Below are 20181 nucleotides of genomic sequence, written 5' to 3'. Positions count from 1 at the left end.
TCTCCTCTCCTCTCCGCTCTCCCTCTCCTCTCCTCTCCTCTCCTCTCCTCTCCTCTCCTCTCCTCTCCTCTCCTCTCCTCTCCTCCCTTTCTATTTCCAAAACTTCCAGTGTTTAAGCTCAGGTGAAGGATCCTGGCATTGTCACTGAGACAATTGCTTCTGCTCCAGCGGTACCAAAATTACAAGGTTGCCCTATATTTGAGGTGGGAGGCCAAAAATTTGGGTTAGCCAGCAGAGCCTGATGGGTGTGCAACTAATGGGAGGCATGATTAGTGCAGGGCACATCCAGGCTTTGGGAGATTCCTGGGAAGCCTGGCTCTAACTGAGAGAAACAACAAAAAAGTTTGCTTGATAGCTATGCGGAATATTGCCCTGGGCTCTGTGTTGTATGCAAATGTGATGCAAATATGGAAGTGTCCAAATTGCCTTATTTCTTGCTGTGGCCACAGCAGTGTGTTTGGCTCTTTTGGGTTAATGAAAGCAAAAAACTGTCATCATTGAATCCCAGAATAGCTGTGTTTGGAAGAGATTTCTGAATAATACTTAGTGTGTCATGTGTCCCCTTCCTCTGCTCAGAGCAGGTTCCTCAGGACTGAATCCAATCAGTGATTTTATTGTTTGCTTCCTTGGGATCAGCTTTCAGCATTTGAAAGCTGAAAAAAGTGGATTTATTTGAAAGGTTTTGCTTGGTTTGTTTTGAGAGAGATGTGTCCATATCATTCTTGTTTCAGGGGCCTTTCTGTGTACCCGAGCTTAATAACGTTCCCTGCCTTTGTCAAGCCTGCTGCTCTCTGCTCATCTTCAAGGCAACAACCAGCTGTATGTGTGCCAAAAGGTTTTACTGGAAAAAAACCCATAAAGCAGCAAGCAATCCAGTTAAGCCAATGAATGACAGCACCACAGCCCCAGCCTAGAAAGCACTGAGACCTGCATCCAGACTGATGCTTAATTTGCCACCAAAATAAGTAAATAAATCAAGCCTTAAGCACCCTGAGGTTCATCAGGGAAACAAAAGCCAGTGCAGACTAGCAGATTCCTCACTAGTAACTGGGAGGAAAAAAAACCCCTGGAGCCCAACTCACAGTATCAGCCCTTGCAACAAATCCAGGCATCACAGTCCCCTATATTTTGCAAACTGCAGGATATCAAGGGCTGCAAATTTCCATCAGCCACCCTGGTCAGACTTTGCAGCATGGAAAATTGCCCCTGGCCTCTAATTTTTTTTTTCTTTCTTCAACATTTTGGTCTCTTTTGGTCAAAAGCACACTCAGGTCCGCCCCACAGGAAGATCTGCTGTCTCTTCTCTCTGTGCAGGGCTTCAGTCCCGAAGGGCTCACAGAAAGCTGCAGCTTGAGGGAATCTGGAGCTGCTTTATTTGTTCTGGAGAATATCAGACAATGCTGTTTTCCCAATTTTTTGCTAATACAAACTTCTTGTCAGCCTTAGTCCACTGCCTTGTTTACCACTTCATGGCTTTTCTACTGAATCCCAGAAAGAAACCAGACACACAATCCTAATGAAAAGCTCAGCATGTAAAGAGAGAATTTATATTTCAGTTCTTGCCTTTGCTATTGGTTTTACAAGTGATTGCTCATCAGAAACCAATTACCCCAGAAAGACTTGGGTTTGGGTCCCTACTGATGTTAGCAGGATGAATAGCCTCATTTGCAATCTCTCAACTGGAAAACAAAAAGTAATGATAATAAAAAAAAAAAAAAAGTCTTTTCTAATTCTCTCTGTCCCCTTGTAATTCACAAGAAAATTAAACTAATAACTCTCTCTGTGAGCGTGTTATGCAGATGCCAGGAGTCAGGGATAAATGTATGAAACTATCCCAGGGAAAGTCCCCCGGGAAGGAACCTCTGAGCAGGCAACTATTATGCCTTGCAACACTCAGAGCTTCTCCAGCAATGCAATCTGTGCAGAGAGGAGGCTGTTTCAATTTCCTTTCTTCTCCCTCCCCCCTTTTTCGATTGAATTCCACTTGCAGGCAGCAAAAACTTCCATGGTTTTTTGCTGGGCTTATTTCCCACTCCATCTCCATTTCCCATTTGCATATAGAGGCCCCTTTATGAAAAAAATTCTCCCTGCCAACAGAATCAAGCCCTTCAGAAGTGGCTCCCAGTGGCTTCCTTCCTAATACCTTCAGCAAAAGGCGGGAAGGCTTGGGGGTGACACGAGGGTCCCCACTATGTTGCCAGGCTCTGTGCTGTGATTCATCCCTGCAGCTCACATCCAAGTTTTCAATTCATTTTTTCCCATTTTAAAGAAGAGATAGCATTAAAAAAAAAAGTCTGCAGTTTGTCCCTGCCCATCTCTAAGGGAGAAGGAGCAGGAGCAAACTGCTAGCTTCTCCCTTGCCAGATTGGAGTGTCTTGCTTGTCAGCTGTGATTTGCTGTGTAGTTCCACCCTGGTTTTTGGACACCACGACGCTGGGCACAGCAGGGCACAGGAGGCACAAGCACAGCAGACAGGATGGTCCCGTCCCAGCTGTGCATCACGTGGGGAACATGGAGGGGGCACCATTTCACCAGGGATCTGGCAGTTTGCAGCCGAATCTTCATGGGTCTTTATGGATACACAGAAAAAGCGGAGCAAAATAGGGATGCCCAGATGTGACTGGGTCAGGCTTCTGCAGGGTCAGATTTGATTGAAACGCACTCGAAGCTACAGCAAATATAACATTTGGACCCAAAGAGAGGCAGAAAAAGGCTGGAGGGTGGACCCTGCAGTGACAGGAGGAGCCTGCAGGAGTCTGTTCAGATATCAAAGGAACATGACCAACAAGGTGTATGACATCTGATGGGCATTGAGGGAGTTAAATGGCCCATGCCATGTGGCACAACGAGCCAAGAGGACTCTTGGGGAACATAGGAAGAGGATTCAGCCCCAGACGATCATCCTTTCGATGATCTCCTTACATTCTGGGGCAGCTGTCAGACTATTTTGCAGGGAGAGATTAAGAGGAAGAGGTGGTTTGGGTAAGCAAATGGATTATAACATTGCATTTCCTGGAAAGAGGAAAAAATAAATTTTGGTTTGGGGAAATAATTTCAGGATCACATTCCTGAAGTTTGGTCTCTTAGGGGATACTCAAAGCAAATGGCAAATCTTTTCTTCTGATCTCTGGTAAAATGCCGGTGTCACAGAGGTGCTGGGCATGTCTCCTCTAAATGATATTAAAAGAAGATCAAGAAGGGAAGTGGGGACAAGATGGAATCCTACAGGTGGAACTCAAACCTAGATTAAACTCCTTATATTTAGATCCCTGTGTGGACATGTTCCATCTGTACTCTGGGGGAGTTTTGGAGATTTAGTCAATAGAGACTGAACAACTGCAGAGCAAGAGCAGTGATAAATTAATCCTAGAGCCCTCAGCCATCGCCCTTGGCAGTGTGAAAAAAAATTCCTGTTAGCTAAAATACCAAGAAATATGGACATGGACTTAAAAGTAGATTCATCAAACCAGTCAGGCTCCCCTGTGATGCTACAGCTGAAGCTAACCTCTGAATTTCAGATATACTTGGGCTGAAAAAGTCCCTGTGTAGGGATCTGCGTTATTGTCTGCACCGTGCTGAACTCCAGTGCTTTTTAGAGGAAGATTTGGGTACAGAAATTGGGTGACTCACTGCAGCAGAACAGAACAAATTCAGACAGCTCATCTTTTCTCTGGGTTCATGCAACAGTTTAACCCCAATTTTTCTATTTCCCATGTAGCCTGCTATCACAGAGTCTCTGCATCCTGGCCTATCAGAAATCCTACCAATGCTCATAATCATTTTCTTGATTGATGATCGCTTTTCCTGCTTCTATTTCCTTTGTATGATTTATTTTCTATGCGGGCAAAATGTATGATAAGACAATTCCGGAGCTATTTAATGATATTTTCTCTTGTAGACATTATTGAAATGGATGGATTGGATGTGAAGACTTTAGTGATCCTTCTGGGAATCTTCACTCTCTCTTAATTTCTTCTGATGCATTTTTTTCACCTGTTGTTGCAGATATTCTTAGCGATGAATTAAAATAAATATCTCATCAGAAATGCCTGCAGATCCTCTGAATGTATTCCTGATAGTTGACTGCACAAATGTTTTATTTTTCAATCCGTTTAACATGAACTTGTTTGCCTTGCTTCCTGGCGCTGGAGAAGCACTCTGAATTCCGAATGCTGAAATAAAAATCACTGCTATTGTTTAAAACATGCAAAAATGTATCATTTATTCAAATGTAAGATTTGTAAGTCATTGAATTTCATGGGAGACGAATCATTAGTCAAAGTGCAGACTGCACTAGGGGTCATATTTAATTTATTTTCAAAGCCTTCATTCGTGCTTTTTGGTCCAGTGTGTCATAAGTTATTCAATACACAAAGGTGTCTACTTATGTCTCAAAGTAATTAAGCTGATTAAGTCATATTATCACTAACAAGAAGCATTAATTCCACTTGAGTGAATGCTGCAAAACAGAGCCAGTGACATTTCCACTGCTTAAACTGAAAACACATTATAGGCTAACTGGGAAGCAAAAGCTTCCCTCAGTCCTGGCCTGTTCCTGCATCTGATCTCTGTGGAGGAGTTGGCAACTGATGTTTTCAGAGCAGTGAAAAAGGAAAAGGTGCAAAGGAGCAGAGAAAATCAGCACGTGACAATCATGCAGATGTTTTTGAGTGTGGCAGAGGTTAAGTTTTATGACAGAAGCTAAAGGATATTTATTTCTACAAAACATCTGCTGAGATCAAAAAGGAAACTGGAAGAAGTGATCCAGCTAGGAACAGCAGGCTGTTCTGTGTGGTGGGGTTCAGGGAGACATTTAAGACACTGATGCAATTCGAAAAGAAATCTGAATGGATCTTGACCCAGTCTTAAATAAATTAAGGTGTGTTCCAGCATTATGAAGAGAAGAGAAGAGAAGAGAAGAGAAGAGAAGAGAAGAGAAGAGAAGAGAAGAGAAAAGAGAAATTTCTAGCATCTTTGGAGGATCTAATTAACCACTGAGTGCCACAGACTGGGCTGGATCCAAGGTCTATGCAGAGGCTCCCACTGGTCCATGGATTTTAGCTCTGTCCTGCCAATACCACGCCCTCTGGGAGCTGAGACCCACCTGTATCCATGGCTCTACCCAGCCTGACCCAGCTGCATGCAGAGTGCTGTGTCCATGCTGAGGCTTTCTGGGGAATTTGCTGGCTGCTTTTTGTTCTGTGCGTGGCAGGTGGGAGTAGAACTGAGCATCAGCCCTTCTGGGTCTTTCCCTCTGGCCTCTTTTCTCTCTACCTCTGGATTCATTTTGTCTCTCTGGGATACATTTTCAAGTCATTACAGAGATACAAGTAATGTTTCCATCCGAACAGTCTATTCAGCAAGAGCACAAACCCCCTGTTTGTGCTGGCGCCCAGAAGCGCCGTGTGCCTGCCTCGCATGGCCTGAAGCATTTTTGCAGCCAACTGCACCACATGGCAGCTTTCCCACTGTCCTAGAAGCAAATCTCAAGCTGGCTGGCATGTCCCTGAAAGCCAAATTTGCCTCTGGATCTCTGAGAGAGCTGGAACATGTGAGAGGGGCATCTAGAGAGTGTTCTGCTGAGCAGATCTCCAAAGGAGCTCTCATGCCCAGTGCATTACCAGGCTACAGAAACCAGCTAATGCTCATCAGCTGTGCAGGAGTGTAAGCACAGGGAGAGCTGTAAAAATAACTAGTTGTAGGGCAAAGACCTTGCATTTTTAATGAGACCCTGTCCCTGTGGGAGATCTTCAAAGGAGATCTCATCTATTAGATGGACGATTCTGACCAGACATGCCCTTTGAAGAGGGATAGTAGTGTGCTTGAATTACATTTATGCAAGTCCTCTCTCCCCTAAAGCAAGTCCCTTTTTATTGTCCTTTTTATCAATATGGTGATTGAAACGAAAGATTGAAACTGAGCTCTTGTCAGTGTAGCTTTTCCTTCAACTAAGCAGAAGTGGATACTCAGGGAATGTGGGGTGTTGGGGCCTGGGCTGGGTGCTGTGTTGCTCAAATCCCTTTTGGAAGACGCCTGACCCATACAAACGTGGGGGTCAGCAAGGAGTACAGAGGTGTGTGCGTATCTATCTCATCCCATGGGCTGATGGTCAGGAGTAATGGAGAGGAGATGAAGGCAATTCAGTGGGCACCAGTGAGCCTTGGTAGCAGGAACTTAAAAATGCCAAGAAAATACACTGAAGGGTGACAGGGAGATGGCAAATCTGTCCCCTTGATTGCTCGACCCCATGGTTTTCCAAAGGCAGAGGTGTAAAATGTCACTTTCAAAAGCCTGTGGTTTTAGGGGTCAACTTTGAGATCAATTTCCCTTTGGGGAAAATCTGATACAAAACACCACTTACATGTGTTTATTTAGATCTTGGATGCCATGAAGCACAGGATGTGCTGGGTGCTTTTGCTGTGTGAGCTGGAACACAGTGAGCAGCTCGGCCCTCCTGCAGAGGGGCTGCAGCTGAGCCCCCGTGGGCTCTCTGCAGAGGGGCTCCAGTCCTCTCCCAGTGCCTGACCAGCACCTAAAAATGCAGGGAAGATACTGCCAGAGTTAATCCAGGAGGGGGAGATGCTTGTACCCTACAGGGAGTCAGGTCCATTTGATGCTTTTATTACTTCTTGAGGCTGTTATTAATCTTATTGTATCACTTTACATAATTCCCTTGTTCTTTTGAAGCACTGGAACGGGCTAATGCTGTACAGAGGTCTCAGGCAGTAGCTGTTTGGGGTTCTTTCTTACCCTTAACGCTCTCTAGAGACCCTTGAAAAATGCACTTGGCAGCATAAAATCCTTCATCCTACCGTCTAATTGGGACAGGGAGTATTTCATCTACCCGCAGTCAGGCAGATATGAGCTGGGACTGAAGTCACCAGAAGCAGCCAGGTCCCTTTCATGTCCAAAGCACCGTCCTCCCGGGCCCCTGACTCCCACGAGGCCCCTTTGAGTGCTCCCTACCCCCTGCTTCCACTGAAGAGCACACTGCCCACTTGTAGACAAGGACTTTTCTGGGTTAATCCCAAAAGCCGCATTGCAGCCTCCCCAAGCCAGTCACCAAGTGAGTACACGGTATGAGAAGGACAACCACAGCCTGGCCACTTCAGGACTTCATTTGAAGTGGAAACACTTCCCTCATCAAGCCAAGAGATATCCCACCAACAGATACAGGCTTGACTATTCCCAGGGAGCTGGTCCCTACATGTGGCTCATACCCAGGCTGTCTCTGTGGCTCCTGAGGCAAGCTGCTGGTCCCTAGTGTCCAGGGGAAAGGGTAAATTAACCAGAGAAAGCACCATAACAGCCACAAGCTGTTATGCCGTTCGTGCCACATCCAGCCCCTCTCCCCAGCAGCTTGTGTATGCCCACACCATGGTGCAAATTCCCCCCTGCCCGAGCTGGAGCACGGAGAAAGGAGCTGTGTGACATCTCCAGCCCCTTCTGGCCATGAGCCCAAAGTGCTCCTGAGTCCAGGGGAGGAGGGAAGGGGACCTTGAGCCCCCGGAATCCAGGTGAAGTGAATAAAATGAGCTCTCGGCATAAAAGGAGCTCTCTGCTCCAGAACTCCGAAGGCCAGAAGGACAGATGTATTTCCTGGAGTTGGGAGAGCTGTGCAGCAATCCCTGCTGTCGTGTGCAACTCAGGGACAGCCAGGAGCCAGGGTGAGCTATTAAAATACAATTTATTGGTACAAATCAGACATAGTGAAACAAACTCAGTTTAGAAAGAGCTGTCATGTTCTGCACAGATGGATTCAAAATGAACTGTCCCGTGACCGGAGCAATTGGCAATGGTGACAGACAGACTGGTGGACAGGTGCAGGGTGTGCAAGGCAGGGGAGAGACTGTTCTGGGGCTGGAGTCCTGCCCTTGAGAGCTCCTGACTGCCAGCTAAAAGTTCTCAAAGAGAAACAGGGCAGACTTGGAGATGTTTGTCCTACGCAGGTGGGGTGCCCAGTGCAGGGGGTCCTCCAGGCATTCAGGACTTGGGGAAAACAGAGATCCGAGGGAGGGCAGGGGCAGGAGGGAAGAGACTGTCACCTGTGCTGGGGTCACTCCAATGGTTGGGAAACTGTTTTTCATTCACATGATGTTGCCTTGGGCTAGAGAGCTACCCAGCAGGGCCTCACCTTGTGCATCTCTCAGGTACTTAAGCTAGCAGCTCTTCTGGCCATCCGATCCGTGTGTGCACACGCTGCTCCTGGAACAAAGGCTGTCTCTGTCCTGCACCCTGGCTATGTCCAGCCTTGCAAGTGTTGGGTCAGGGTCTAAAGAGAAGCACTCATGAAGCCCGGGTTTTGCACTCACTTCCCAGAGAAAACAGATGCCAATTGCTGCTCTAGACATGCAACACATCCCACTGGATCTCAGGGACAGAGCAATGGTCACTGTCCCAGTGTGTAAGGTCAGGCTTGGCTGGGTCTGCATACACTTTCCGTGCCTACTGGGACAGAGATACAGGCATGCAGCTCAGTACATTCACACAGCCAGACAAGACAAAGAAGTGACAATGTTTACAGAGAGGAATGGTCCCTAAGGGGACATGGGAATGGGTAAACTCAAGGCAGATTTGCTTAAATCTGGTCATATGGACCTCAAACAGCACCTGCTGCCAACACAGCTCTGCAAGATGAGATGGGAGAAATTCCCCCTGCCACCACCCCCCTATCCCTGTAATTTTCAGTCTCTTGCTCCTTAAATCCTTCCCCCTTGCTCTGTTGAGCCACTCTCCCAGCATCCCATAAAGTCTTGAGCAGTCCATACATGGAGGCATGTGCTGCGGGTGGACCTGGCAGCTGAAATAATGCAGGAGATTCCAAGGATAGAGCCATCCAGGCTATTTCAGGTCGTTGTTGATAACCACACTGTCATGCATGTCACAGTAAGTTGTCATCTTCTTCCTCTTGCCAAAGGTGGAGAAGCTGTTTTTGTTCTCCCGGCCTGGGAAGAGGGGCCCATCCTTGCTGGAAAGCAGAGCGGGGGTGCCCGGGATGTAAACGTTGTGCTGATAATCCAGGGCTGGGTACAAGGGGCTGTACTGGGGTGTCCAGATGCTGTTGGGGCCTGATGAAGCTTTCTGAAACTCTGGAGGAAAAATGAGCTCAGTAAGATCGGCTCAGGTCATATCCACACCCCAGGATGCAAGTCCTGTGTCACCAACCTCCGTTCTGGTGCCTGGACACCCCTTCCACCCACAGAACTTCACCACTGCTAGGAACAGGGATGTGACCCCCCCCACTGCACCTCCAACAAGTGACCAGAGGGTCTGGTCTTCCCAGCCCCAGTGTCCCAATACTAACCAGAGACAGGGGTCACCAGCGTGCACAGCCTCTCGTGCTCCTTCTGAAGGGCTTTACGGATTTCCCCCACATCTTCCAGGCTCTGGGAGCTAAAGAGAAGAGACCGGTTCAAAGCTGTGTTGGAGATAACCTCCCCATTCCCATATCCCCCTTCCACCTGCTTCCTCTGTTCCCCCAGTGCTGGATTTGGTACCTTTTCAGGGCAGGTCGCTGTGCGCTTGGAGGCAGCCAGTCTGTGTTGGGCTGCTTGGCCTGGAAAACACAGGGAAGAGCAAGGCTGGTTATTGGGACTCTCTGTCAATCAGCCCTGGGACCCTTTGCCAAACAGCCCAGCCCTGCCAGCACTAGGCTTCAGCAGGCGGGGATGCAGGACCACATCTCCACTTTCCCTGTGCCCTTTGTGGAGAAGCAAGCAGCACATTCCCCTCTTGGGGAGCCTGAGACAACGTTGAGTCAGCTTGTTCCCTTCTGGACCTTCCTCACCCTCCTGAGATACTGGGGTGGTTTGGGGCTTGTCCTCTGCCTCTGGGAGTTTTAAGTCTGGCATGCTGGGGAGAGACAGGTGGTTTTCCTATTCTTGTTAATTTTCGAAAGCCTTTTTTGCATATGTGATGTTTACTTAGCCCAGGTCTGAGGTACCAAATGGTGAGAGATGCAGAAATTGGCTGCATGCTCGGTGTCCCAGGAGGGCTACAAAAACTACAGGAAAATCTAATTAAGCATTAGGGAAGAGAGTCCAGGGGTGCAAGGAGACACGTGGAGAGACTCTCTTGGCAGAGAGTCTTGGGATCTCCTCGGAAGGGCTGGTTTATTAAAAGTCAAACGTAAGTGGATTAGACGCCTCATCACTCTCCATCCTTGTAATCGTGTTTTGGAGAGTCTTTCATCGGGAAAATTAGACATTCCTCATTTCAATACCTAACAAATGTTGACATCAAAATCCCGCCCTGAAGACCCCACTCCCTGCCTGCTGGCACAGCCTCTGCAGAGCAGCAGCCAGGCCCAGGACACCGCGGCCCCCGCCAGCACAGGGGAAGCAAAGCAGCAGTGATGCTCAGACTGCCCCAGTGTGAATTGCCTACCCAGGCTAAGGAGAAGCCACCCCCACTATCCCACCTCCCCTAGGGCACTGGAGCATCTCTGTTGCCTCTAATGGGTACAAAAGAGGGTGAGAAGGGATTTCCTCTCGCCTCAGCCGAGCCTGACGCTCCCCCGGTAATTAGACCCGTCGGGAAGCTCAGTGGAGATCCCTCTGCCTGACTGCTCCTAATTCCCGCACTGATCAAAGGCTGTGGTTATTCTCTGGGAGAAGCCGTGCCTGCTTTCCCTCGTGGCAGAGGCTGAGGGAGGGGGCTGGGGGCACCCGCGGAGCACTGGTAAGCACTGCTGGGCATTATGTTACCTCTTTGGAGACCTGGAGATGCTGGTCTGGCCAGGACCGCTTCCCGGGATCCTTCTCGTTGTTCCGGGGGGGGCTGCAGGGTTTGAGGAACATGAAGTCACTCTGAGCAGACTCAGGACCAAGGCAGACCTTGTAGCAGTAGCCTGGGGGGCCACCCGCAGGCACATCAAGGCAGGTGGCAGCCGTGGTCCCTGCAGGGGGCTGTGCCGTCAGGTTGGAAGTCTTCAGGCCGTCAGAGGAGGGTCTGGACCCAGGACAGCAGTGGCAGCGAGGTGGTGAGCAGCTGTCCCCTTGGCGGGAACGCTGCTCTCCACGGCAGCGAATGGCTGTGAGAATGAGGATGGCAAGAAGGAAAGTGAAGGAGATGGAGCCCAGGGAGACAAGGAGATAGAGGGTGAGTGGGGAAGATGAGGACGCCTCTGGAGGGAGGCTGAACTCGCTGAAGTCGGAGAGAGTCTGGGGCATGGTCTCCACCACCGAAAGCAGGAGGGACACGGTGGCAGAGAGGGCTGGCTGTCCACCATCCCGCACCTGCACCACCAGCTGCTGCTGGCTGGCATCCTGCTCCAGAAAGGAGCGGAGGGTGCGCAGCTCACCCGTGTCAGGCGCCACACTGAAGAGGGTGAAGTCAGTAGCCTGGAGGAGCTGGTAGGAGAGGCGAGAGTTCAGCCCCGCATCTGCATCCACTGCCGACACCGTGCCCACGAGGTAGCCGGGCCTGGCTGAGCGTGGCACGAGTTCAGTGGCAACAGAGCCATTGCGTGGCATGGGAGAAATGATAACCGGAGCGTTGTCATTCTGGTCCAACACAAAGATGTGGACGGTGACGTTGGCACTGAGAGGGGGAAACCCCGCATCCTGTGCTTGCACCTGGATCTGGAAGCTGCGGATCTGCTCATAGTCAAGGGAGCGCAGGGCGTACATGTGCCCGCTGTCTGAGTTGATGGACACGTAGGTGCCCACAGGCATGCCATGGATGTGCCCATCTGCAATGGAGTAGGACAGGTAGGCGTTTTGTTGGCAGTCAGGGTCCAATGCACTGACAGAGCAGATGGAGGCACCTGGTGCGTTGTTCTCCATCACATAGACACTGTAGGAGGGCTGGAGGAAGCGCGGAGCGTTGTCGTTCACATCAGATACTGGGACGGTGAGGGTGCTGCGGGTCAGCAGGGCAGGCGAGCCCATGTCTCGTGCTGTGATGCTTACGTTGTACTCAGGCACAACCTCCCGGTCCAGCGCTTGCGTGGTGACCAGTGTGTAGTAGTTCCGGAAGGAGGAGCGGAGCTCAAATGGTACATTGGGGCCAACCTCACAGCTCACACGCCCGTTGTCCCCAGAGTCCCTGTCCAGAACACTGATGACAGCAATGACGGTGCCTGGGGGTGCATCCTCCAGCACAGGTGTGGACACAGAGGTGAGGGTCACCTCTGGCGCATTGTCATTGACATCGAGGAGGTGCACAAGCACCCTGCAGTGCACAGCCACAGCTGAGGGTCCGCGGTCCTTGGCTTGCACGTAGAGCTCGTGGAGGCTGGCCCGCTCATAGTCCAGGCGGCCCTTCAGCAGCACCTGCCCACTCCGGGGCTCTATGTGGAAGAGCTCCCGGACACGTGGTGGTGCGTGCCCACTGAAGGAGTACTCAATCTCCCCATTGGGGCCCTCATCCAGGTCAGTGGCATTGAGCTGGATGACCAGAGTGCCAGCAGGAGCATCCTCAGGAAGGCTCACACCGTAGGAGGGCTGGTCAAAGGCAGGCACGTTGTCGTTCGCATCCAGCACCGTGACGAGGATGTGCGCTGTGCCTGAGCGTTCGGGGACACCGCCGTCAAGAGCAGTGAGCAGCACCCGGTGCACACGTTGCTGCTCACGGTCGAGGGCACGCTCCAGCACCAGCTCTGCAAACTTGCTGGCATCACTGCGCGTCTGCACCTCAAGTGAAAAGAAACCATTGGGGCTGAGGCGGTAGGTGTGCACAGAGTTGGTACCCACGTCAGGATCCTGGGCACTCTCCAGCGGGAAGCGGGCACCAAGCACGGCAGACTCAGCCACCTCCAGCACATATTCTTGCCAAGGGAAGGTGGGTGCATGGTCGTTGATGTCCAGCACCTCCACCTCGACGCGGTAGAGCTCCAGTGGGCTCTCGACGAGGAGCTGCAGGTGAAGCAGGCAGGTCCCCCCGGCCTCGCACACCTCCTCCCGGTCAATCCGCTCGTTCACAAAGAGGATCCCGTTCTCCAGGTTCACCTCCAGGTGCTGCCTGGCCCCGGCCCGTGACACGATCCGGAACCTCCGCGCTGACAGGGTGGACACATCCAGTCCCAGGTCCTCACCCAGGTTGGCCACGAAGGCTCCGTGCTCCAGCTCCTCTGGCACGGCGTAGCGCAGCTGCCCCCGTGCCGGGTGGCGTGCCGGGGGCCCGGCCAACAGGAGGAAGAGGAGGGAGCGGAGGAAGAGCTGCCCCCGCCCGGAGCCTGCTCTGGCCCCCATGGCCCCGCAGCAATCCCGGGGACGATGAGTCGCACCCGCGCCGCCGCCTCCTCCCTCGCCTTCGCTTGCCTCTTGCACTTTCAAAGAGTTTCGGGCTCCCGGGGGGCGGCGGAGGAGGGCCTTGCCCAGAGCTGGGGGGCCGAACCGCGGTCACCGGCAGTCACTTAACCCTTTCTTTGCTGGCCTCCGCAAGGGGCTGCAATCCGGGTCCCGGGGCCGCAGCAGAATTTGTTTACCGGAGCCGGACGCACCTGGGGAGGGGACCACCTTCGGGGAGATCCCGTTAACGGCGGTGGGAGCTCCAGCGAGACCGATCGCTGCCCGGGGCACCGGTATTACCCCGCAGATGCTGCGTTCGTCCCCGCGGTAGATTAAGAGGAGCCCAGATCGCGGCTGCTGCCAAATCCCCCGGCCGCGTCCCCCGCCGTGCCGGTCCTAACCTTTACCAGATGGTTAAGCCCCTCCAGACTTGATTACATTTCCCTGCACACCGTTTTCCTTGTAATGCGGAGTTTTTAATTACAGGAGCAGGGGGATTACAGCCCTGGATAAAGCTGAGCCCATCAGCGCGGAGGCACAGAGACCCCCCCCCTCTTTCCCTTTCCCTGCCTGCTTGCACCCCCGACACCCCGCTTGCCCACACCCCCGCGTCCCAAATCCCGCTCCCCCACCGTGCACCCCAGTGTCAGCCCCCTCGGGCTCTCGGGGCACGATCCTGCCCAGATACCCCAGGATCTGCCTCCTCACACCCCCAGCGGTGCCCCCACCGCGGGCACAAACTTTCCGCCCCCCGCGGAAGGCGAGGGGGAGGCGGGAGCAGAGCGAGCCGCTGGTCCCCCGCCGGCCCCCAAAGCGCGACAGACGGCGTCCCCTGCGCCCCACCCGTCCCCTCCCCGCCCCGGTACCGCTCACGGTCCCTCCGCTGGCCGATCCGTTCTCCCCGCAGACCCGTCTCCAGCCGCCGCCGCGCCCGGCCAGCTCCGTGCGTCGTCTCCCACCGTCGCCGTCCCCGGGGGCGCTCGGTAACGGGACGGGGCGGCCGCTGCCCCCGCCCCGCGGCTGCTCAGGGTGCGGATAATCCCCTAACGATCTAGTTAAAGGCTCGAAGGGGCTCGGAGCGGCTTTAGCCGGGCACTGATATTTCACCGCCTTTGTCTCTGCTTGCCGGTCCCCGTTGGGAAGGGAACCGCCGGCCCCAACCGCTCCCCCCACCTTGCTCCCTACGGGGAGCCGAGTGGGAAGCAGGATCCAGGGGCCACCGGGAGACCGAAGGAGGCAGGAGGCGGCGGAGCTGGAGGGGTTTGTCGGGCTGGGAAAAGGATTTTGTCCCTGGGAGCGCAGCGAGACCCACGCGGGACGTGCCGCGCTCGTGGGGTCTCGGTTCGGGAAGGAGGGCTGGCAGGGGCGGGCAGGTGGAAGGATCGGAGCGCCTGGGGCACGCGTGGGCTCACGGGTGAAATCGGGACGGCTCCCGGTAAGTGAAGCCCAGCCTGCATCGGCAGCGCCGGTCACTGCCAGCCTGTCCCCCGCGCCATCTCCCACGCCAAGACCACCCCTGGCGGCGTCGTTGTCACCCCCGCCCCGATCTGTTTCTTTCTAATCCCCCCCCAATCCCCGATTTGCGCCCCCCCGCACGCCCCCCGCCCCTCTTTCCATCGCCGCCCAGCCCTCCCGGGGCTGAGACCCCGGAGGTGGGATGGAGTGGATAGCGCTCCTCCAGGAGCCGCCTCGAGTGCTGCTCAGGCCAGAGGGGGATTGAGGGTGGGGGTGAAACGGGACACAGAAATTTTCGGGGGTCTTATTTCATTCCCTCCAGTCCTTCCCCCGTCTCCGACCAAATGCATTCTGCAAAATCATTGGAGCGGCTCTGGTCCTATTGTTTGATTTAGAGTAAAATATTCATCACCACCTCCTCCTCCCCCAGGTGCACCGGCAAGATCCGAGACTCCCCGACTCCCTGCCCGGTCCTTCCCGCCCTTCTTCAGCTCTGCTTGGTAATGCACCCCCCACCCCCAAACATCTTCCTCGCTGCTTCCTTGGGGGGGGCCGGGGGAACCCTGTCATGTCCCCTCTTGCTTCCCTCCCCTAACGGAGGTCATAGGATAGCCCCATTCTGTTCCTTTCCTCATCTCCCCAGACCTTGCAGTCTCTTCCTGCTTCCCTCCCAGACCCCATGATTCCAGGGGACCAAGGTCAAACGCAGCGGGGAGGAGGGGCTGGCCTTGAGAGGGAGCACAGACTTGTTCCAAGGATCCCTTTCCTGAAGGAAATGGCACAGGCTGGGGGTGCTGCAGAGGGATGAGGAATCCAAAGAGGAGCCTTTTTTGGGGGAACAGAGCAGAGGAGGGTGAGCAGCAGGATGGGGGGGATGGAGTGGGCACAGTGCACCGCTAACACCCTGCTTTGTATCCTGTAGATTTTAAGGCCCCTCTTGTGCTGCAGAGGAGTGTTCAGCTGCCAGCCCTGTTCTCTCTGGGTAGGGAATCAGGATGCGGCTGGGAGCTTGTTTTTGGAAAATGCTGGAAGCTAGAAGGGGGTATGTCTGTCTGAGATGTCTTGGCACAGGCGGGCGGGTGGCCAGTTGCCGCAGGTCAGCACTGATGTGCCTTGGCAAGGCCAGACGGAGAGATCAGGGTGGGATGTAGGAGGAGATGCCGCAGGTTGAGCTGCCTTGGAAAAGTCATGCAGAGAGCAAAAGACTGGGGGGGGACCATCACTCAGCTGCCTGTGGGCACTAAACCTTGCCCAGCCACCACTGTCACTCCATTTTCCTGCCTGCTGCGTGCTGGGGCAGCAGAAGGGGCTGCAAGAAACGCTGTCCCTGCCAGACCACACAGCCCTTCCCCCAGCTCCCCAGGGCGCCCGTCTGCCCAGCCGTGCATGTGGCTTCGCTGCTCCCTTCTCGCTCCAAGCGGGAGCAGTTATAGTTTGTGGTGCCCAAGAGGGCAACCGCAGTGGAAGTGGGAGGGGTCTCCTGGTGGGAATGAGAGCAGCCCTGGCCCTGCAGCTGGGAAGTCACTCTGGGGTTGCTTCTGTAGGGTCAGGTGCTGGGGCTTTGGTCTGTGAAGCCACAACGCTCTCTGCAGCAGGATGCCCTCACCAGTGCTTCTTCCGCTCCAAAGCTTTGGTTCCCTGCCTTCCCTTGGGAGGAAAACCCATGCCCTGAAGGGGATGGTGGCCATTTTGGCGTGTTTATCAGGGCTGGTGGGCACTCTGCCTGCCCTCGTGTGCTGGGATGCAAGATATGACACATGCCCATCTCCTTTCAGGGACAGGATGAGAAAGTAAGGGCATGAGCTGTAGAAAGGAAATTCTTATTAAGGAAAAATCTTTACCATGAGGGTGGTAAAACACTGTCACAGGGACCAGACTGGGGAGGGGATTGTCATCCTGCAGATCCTTCTGAGCTGCACAATCTAGTTCTGAGTAGGGATACCCCAGGATCCTCCAGATGTCCCAAGAGAACGAAACCCTTGTGAACCCGGAAAGTCCCAGTCACTGAGCAGAGGTGAGTAGGTCACCAAGGCAAGGGAAAGAGCTGCCCAGAGAGCCCAGCCTTCCAGAGCACAGGTCCCAGATTTGTCAGGAGCCACTCCTCTTCACAGGCACCATGCCCGGGGTGGATGGAGCAACGAAGGATGCCGGGACTCTATTCCTACTGGAAGTCCTTGTCCATGGGCTTTGCTCTGCAAGGTGCTGGAGTTGCTTAGCACCCTCCTCTTCCTCTGCAGCGGTGCAGGAAGAAATTTTGTACCAGGTTATGTGTTCCAGGGGGTTTGTAGGTGAGAAGATGTAGCTGAGGTGACCAATTCAAGGCTCACTACTGGTGGAAGGCCCTTGACTCTCTTGGCCAGCCACACATGGGGACAACTCCCCCAGTCCCTTCTGGGATAGGTGGAAGCTGAACACAGGCTCAGCTCTGAGCAGACCTCTGCAGCTGTCACCTCCTTTTGAGCATTTTCAGGACATGGGGCCCAGTCCTGCTCAGCCTCTGGGGGAGGCAGTTCTGACTCCTTGTAGGACACAGACTTCAATGGCAGCTCAGGAAGCCAGGTCACCCCTCCTGCTCTGGAGGGGGGGAATTTCTTGCAAACCCAAGCTGCCAAAGGAGCTGTTCTCATGGCTGGTGTCTTGTTCAACTTGAAGTAAGACACTCGGGACCCAAAGCAAAAGCAAAGGGATGTGTCCCCATTATCCTGAGAGCTGGGACTACTCATTTTGTTGTGGGCATCCTCTTAGAAGGTTTACCTAAAATGTCCTGAGGGAATGTTTCCTTTCTGCTGGGAAGGACTAAGGAATGGGGATCAGTGAGCAGGAAAGAAAGGTGGGCAACAGTGTGATGATTGCATGGGGGAAGAGCAGAAGCTTTGTGAGAGAGGTGGTGACACCTCTCCTCTGTCAGGCATCAGTGTGACTGGTGTTGGAATATTAGGCACAACACCTGTGCTTGAAGTTCTGAAAGGTTAAAAAACTGATTTAAGGCTTGGAGCAATACCTCACAGGGAGAAGTGTAAGTGAAACTGCCTGAACTCTGTGCAGAAAGAAACCAGAGGAGAAATGATGGTAGGGCCAGGGAGGTGTTACCAGGAGGAAATGCTTTGGACAGTTAGAAGGAATGCAGAGCCATGGCCTGAGCCTGACAGCTTCGTGTATTGGGCAGTGAGAGGGGATCAAGCTGTCAGGATTTTCAATGGGGTCTGTGTCTTTTGGTGTCTGCAGATCCACGTGGAACAAAAGACTCCCAAGCTCCCCAGTGTATCATGATAAAATGGGAAGACTGGGCCCGGGAAGAGGGGTTCTGATTGATCTTACCTCCCTCAGCAAAGAAACCACTGCAGCTCTTCTACTCATGTTGAAGCTGGGACCCCAGTGAGGAGGCCAAGGGGCAGAAGTTGGAGTGGATGATTCCTCTCCCCTCAGGCATCTTGCAACACCCAAACAAAAACTGTGTGCCTGCAGTTCACATTGAAGTCCCACATCCCTGGGATAGGTTGATGGTTTCAGAAGGGAATTGCAGGAAAAGGCATGTCCTCCTTTATCCCCATTTCTAAAATCCTAATTCTTCCAGTCCTGGGCAGATATGGGGATGTTTCCTGCTTCCCTGTCCCTTCTTTCACTTCATTTCTCTGTCTCCATTCCCAGGATAGGGACCACCTCTACCTTCCCACTCTTCCCTGGTCCATGCCAGGGACTTTGTCCCCCTGAGACACACCCCACCATCCCCATCTTCTCCTGGGAGCTTTGCAGATCCTCCAGGTCTCCCTTTTCTCCCCCACCAGCCCTACTTCTTTCCTCTCTGTCTGAGAGATCAGTCATCGAGGGTGTCAACGCACACGCACCCGACTCCCCCGGGAGGATGGGGAGCTGGAAGCTGGGGGTGGTGTTCTGCTGCGAGAAGGCAAAGCTGCCATCAGCAGCCGCTTTGATCTGGAGACAATTACAGACGAGTGTAGGACCCTGCTCCACTCAGCCAATAAATAATGGAATTTGTGTGTTGACACAGACAGATTTCCCCCAAACTGTCAGAGAAGGGGAGACGGAGTGAGTGAATGGGAGCCCGAGAGGCTGGAGGGAAGGGGAGAGAAGCAGGAAGGAGAAGGAATGAAGCAGGCCTGTGGGAAAAGAGGGAGAAGGGAAAAAAAAGAACTTTGGGAAGGCAACACTGATGGGGGGAGCTGGGCAGGGAGGAGAAGGAGCCTAAGGAACACATATTTGCACAGGGGAAGGAAAATCAAGACAGGAACTGTGGGTGGAAAGGGGGGGGGGAGTGCTGCATATGCAGCTGGAAGCAGAGGGGAAAAAAATCTGAAGGTGGAAAAGAAAGAGAAGGAGGAACAAAGGCATGGCAGTGTCCCCGGGGCTCCCGGGCTGCCTGGCAGATCACACGCTCTCCGAGCAGGGACCATATTCCCGCAGCCCTCCGCAGAGCGGCCCTGACCCCCCCGAGGCGCTCAGCACTGCGGAGCTGGCGATGGGGAGGCACGCATGAGTTGGTGAAATGGTGCCACTGGTGCGCAGCCAACAGCAGAAATTTGCTCTGAGATCACAAGTCCCTGAAAAACCTCCTGTGGATGCCCTGTCCCCATGCTCCTCCTGCTCCTCCCCATCTCCCTCTCCCTGCTCCCTCTCCAGCCTGGAGCTGTTTGTTCTCTGGCTGGTGATGGTTTTGTACTTCACTTACAACAAAGTAAAACCTCCCTTGTGCTCAGGAGCTCCACACCGAGCCCAGCAGAAACCATCCATCCAGCAACCCTCCAACCTGGATGCAGCAACAGACCTGACAGGGATGGTGGAGGCACTGGGGTTGTCTCCTTCCTCCCAGTTTGGAACACTCAAGAGCCCTGTTTGTTCCCTCTTGGTCCCATCTGTGGCCTGAGCTGGCTCAGCCCCAGAAATTGAGTGTGTGGAGTATGGCCCAACCTGCTGAGGTCTCCAGGCCAAGCACCACTTCACTGTGTGTGTCTGTGGCTCCTAGCTCGATCCTTTTTGCTGAAACAGGCATCCAAGTTTCCCATCCAAGCTCCAGATGGGAAGCAAATACCTCCCAGTCCAGGGATTTTCCCCTCTACAAATCTTCACCTCACCTTACCTCTGCCTCCCACCCCTTCCTGAATCAATGCCCAGAGGAGCTGTGGCTGCTCCATCCCTGGAAGGGTTCAAGGCCAGGTTGGATGGGGCTTGGAGCAATCTGGTCTAGTGGAAGGTGTCCCTGCCCATGGCAGGGGGTGGAACTGGCTGATCTCCAAGGTCCCTTCCAACCCAAACTATTCCAGGATCCTATGATTCCTATTCCCTTTTGCAGCAACACCAGGGGCTGAACCTTTGTCCTTGCACAGATCAGATTCTCCCCTGCGGGCCCTTGTTCCCCCCACATGAGGAAAGCAGGACAGGATACAGATTGGGCCAAGCATTGACTGATCCAGGTGGCTCTCAGTGTCCATAGAGCTGGGAGGGTGCAGGAATACTGGCTCTGGAGTGGTGTGGGATG

General features: G+C 53.4%; 2 protein-coding genes across 2 annotated transcripts; one reads left to right on the top strand and one right to left on the bottom strand.

Annotated features, from left to right (window-relative positions):
- Positions 1 to 7668: 7668 nt before the first annotated feature.
- LOC116451343 (protocadherin-10-like) lies at positions 7669 to 13798 on the bottom strand. Its single transcript, XM_032124659.1, has 4 exons — positions 10707 to 13798; positions 9498 to 9556; positions 9305 to 9393; positions 7669 to 9089 (listed from the first exon to the last, which is right to left on the bottom strand). Exons 1-4 carry the CDS (start codon positions 13191 to 13193, stop codon positions 8842 to 8844), a joined length of 2883 nt encoding a protein of 960 aa, XP_031980550.1. The 5' UTR covers positions 13194 to 13798; the 3' UTR covers positions 7669 to 8841.
- On the top strand, positions 13218 to 18699 carry LOC116451700 (translation initiation factor IF-2-like). Its single transcript, XM_032125369.1, has 7 exons — positions 13218 to 13342; positions 13949 to 14094; positions 14140 to 14215; positions 14294 to 14667; positions 15118 to 15187; positions 16799 to 16950; positions 17913 to 18699. The coding sequence occupies exons 1-7, from the start codon at positions 13218 to 13220 to the stop codon at positions 17993 to 17995; spliced, it is 1026 nt and encodes a 341-aa protein (XP_031981260.1). The 3' UTR covers positions 17996 to 18699.
- Positions 18700 to 20181: the final 1482 nt, after the last annotated feature.

Source organism: Corvus moneduloides, chromosome 15 (assembly GCF_009650955.1).
Source record: "Corvus moneduloides isolate bCorMon1 chromosome 15, bCorMon1.pri, whole genome shotgun sequence".
NCBI lineage: Eukaryota > Metazoa > Chordata > Aves > Passeriformes > Corvidae > Corvus > Corvus moneduloides.
Note: the sequence above shows the minus strand (reverse complement) of the source record. Positions and strands in the feature narration are given on the sequence as shown.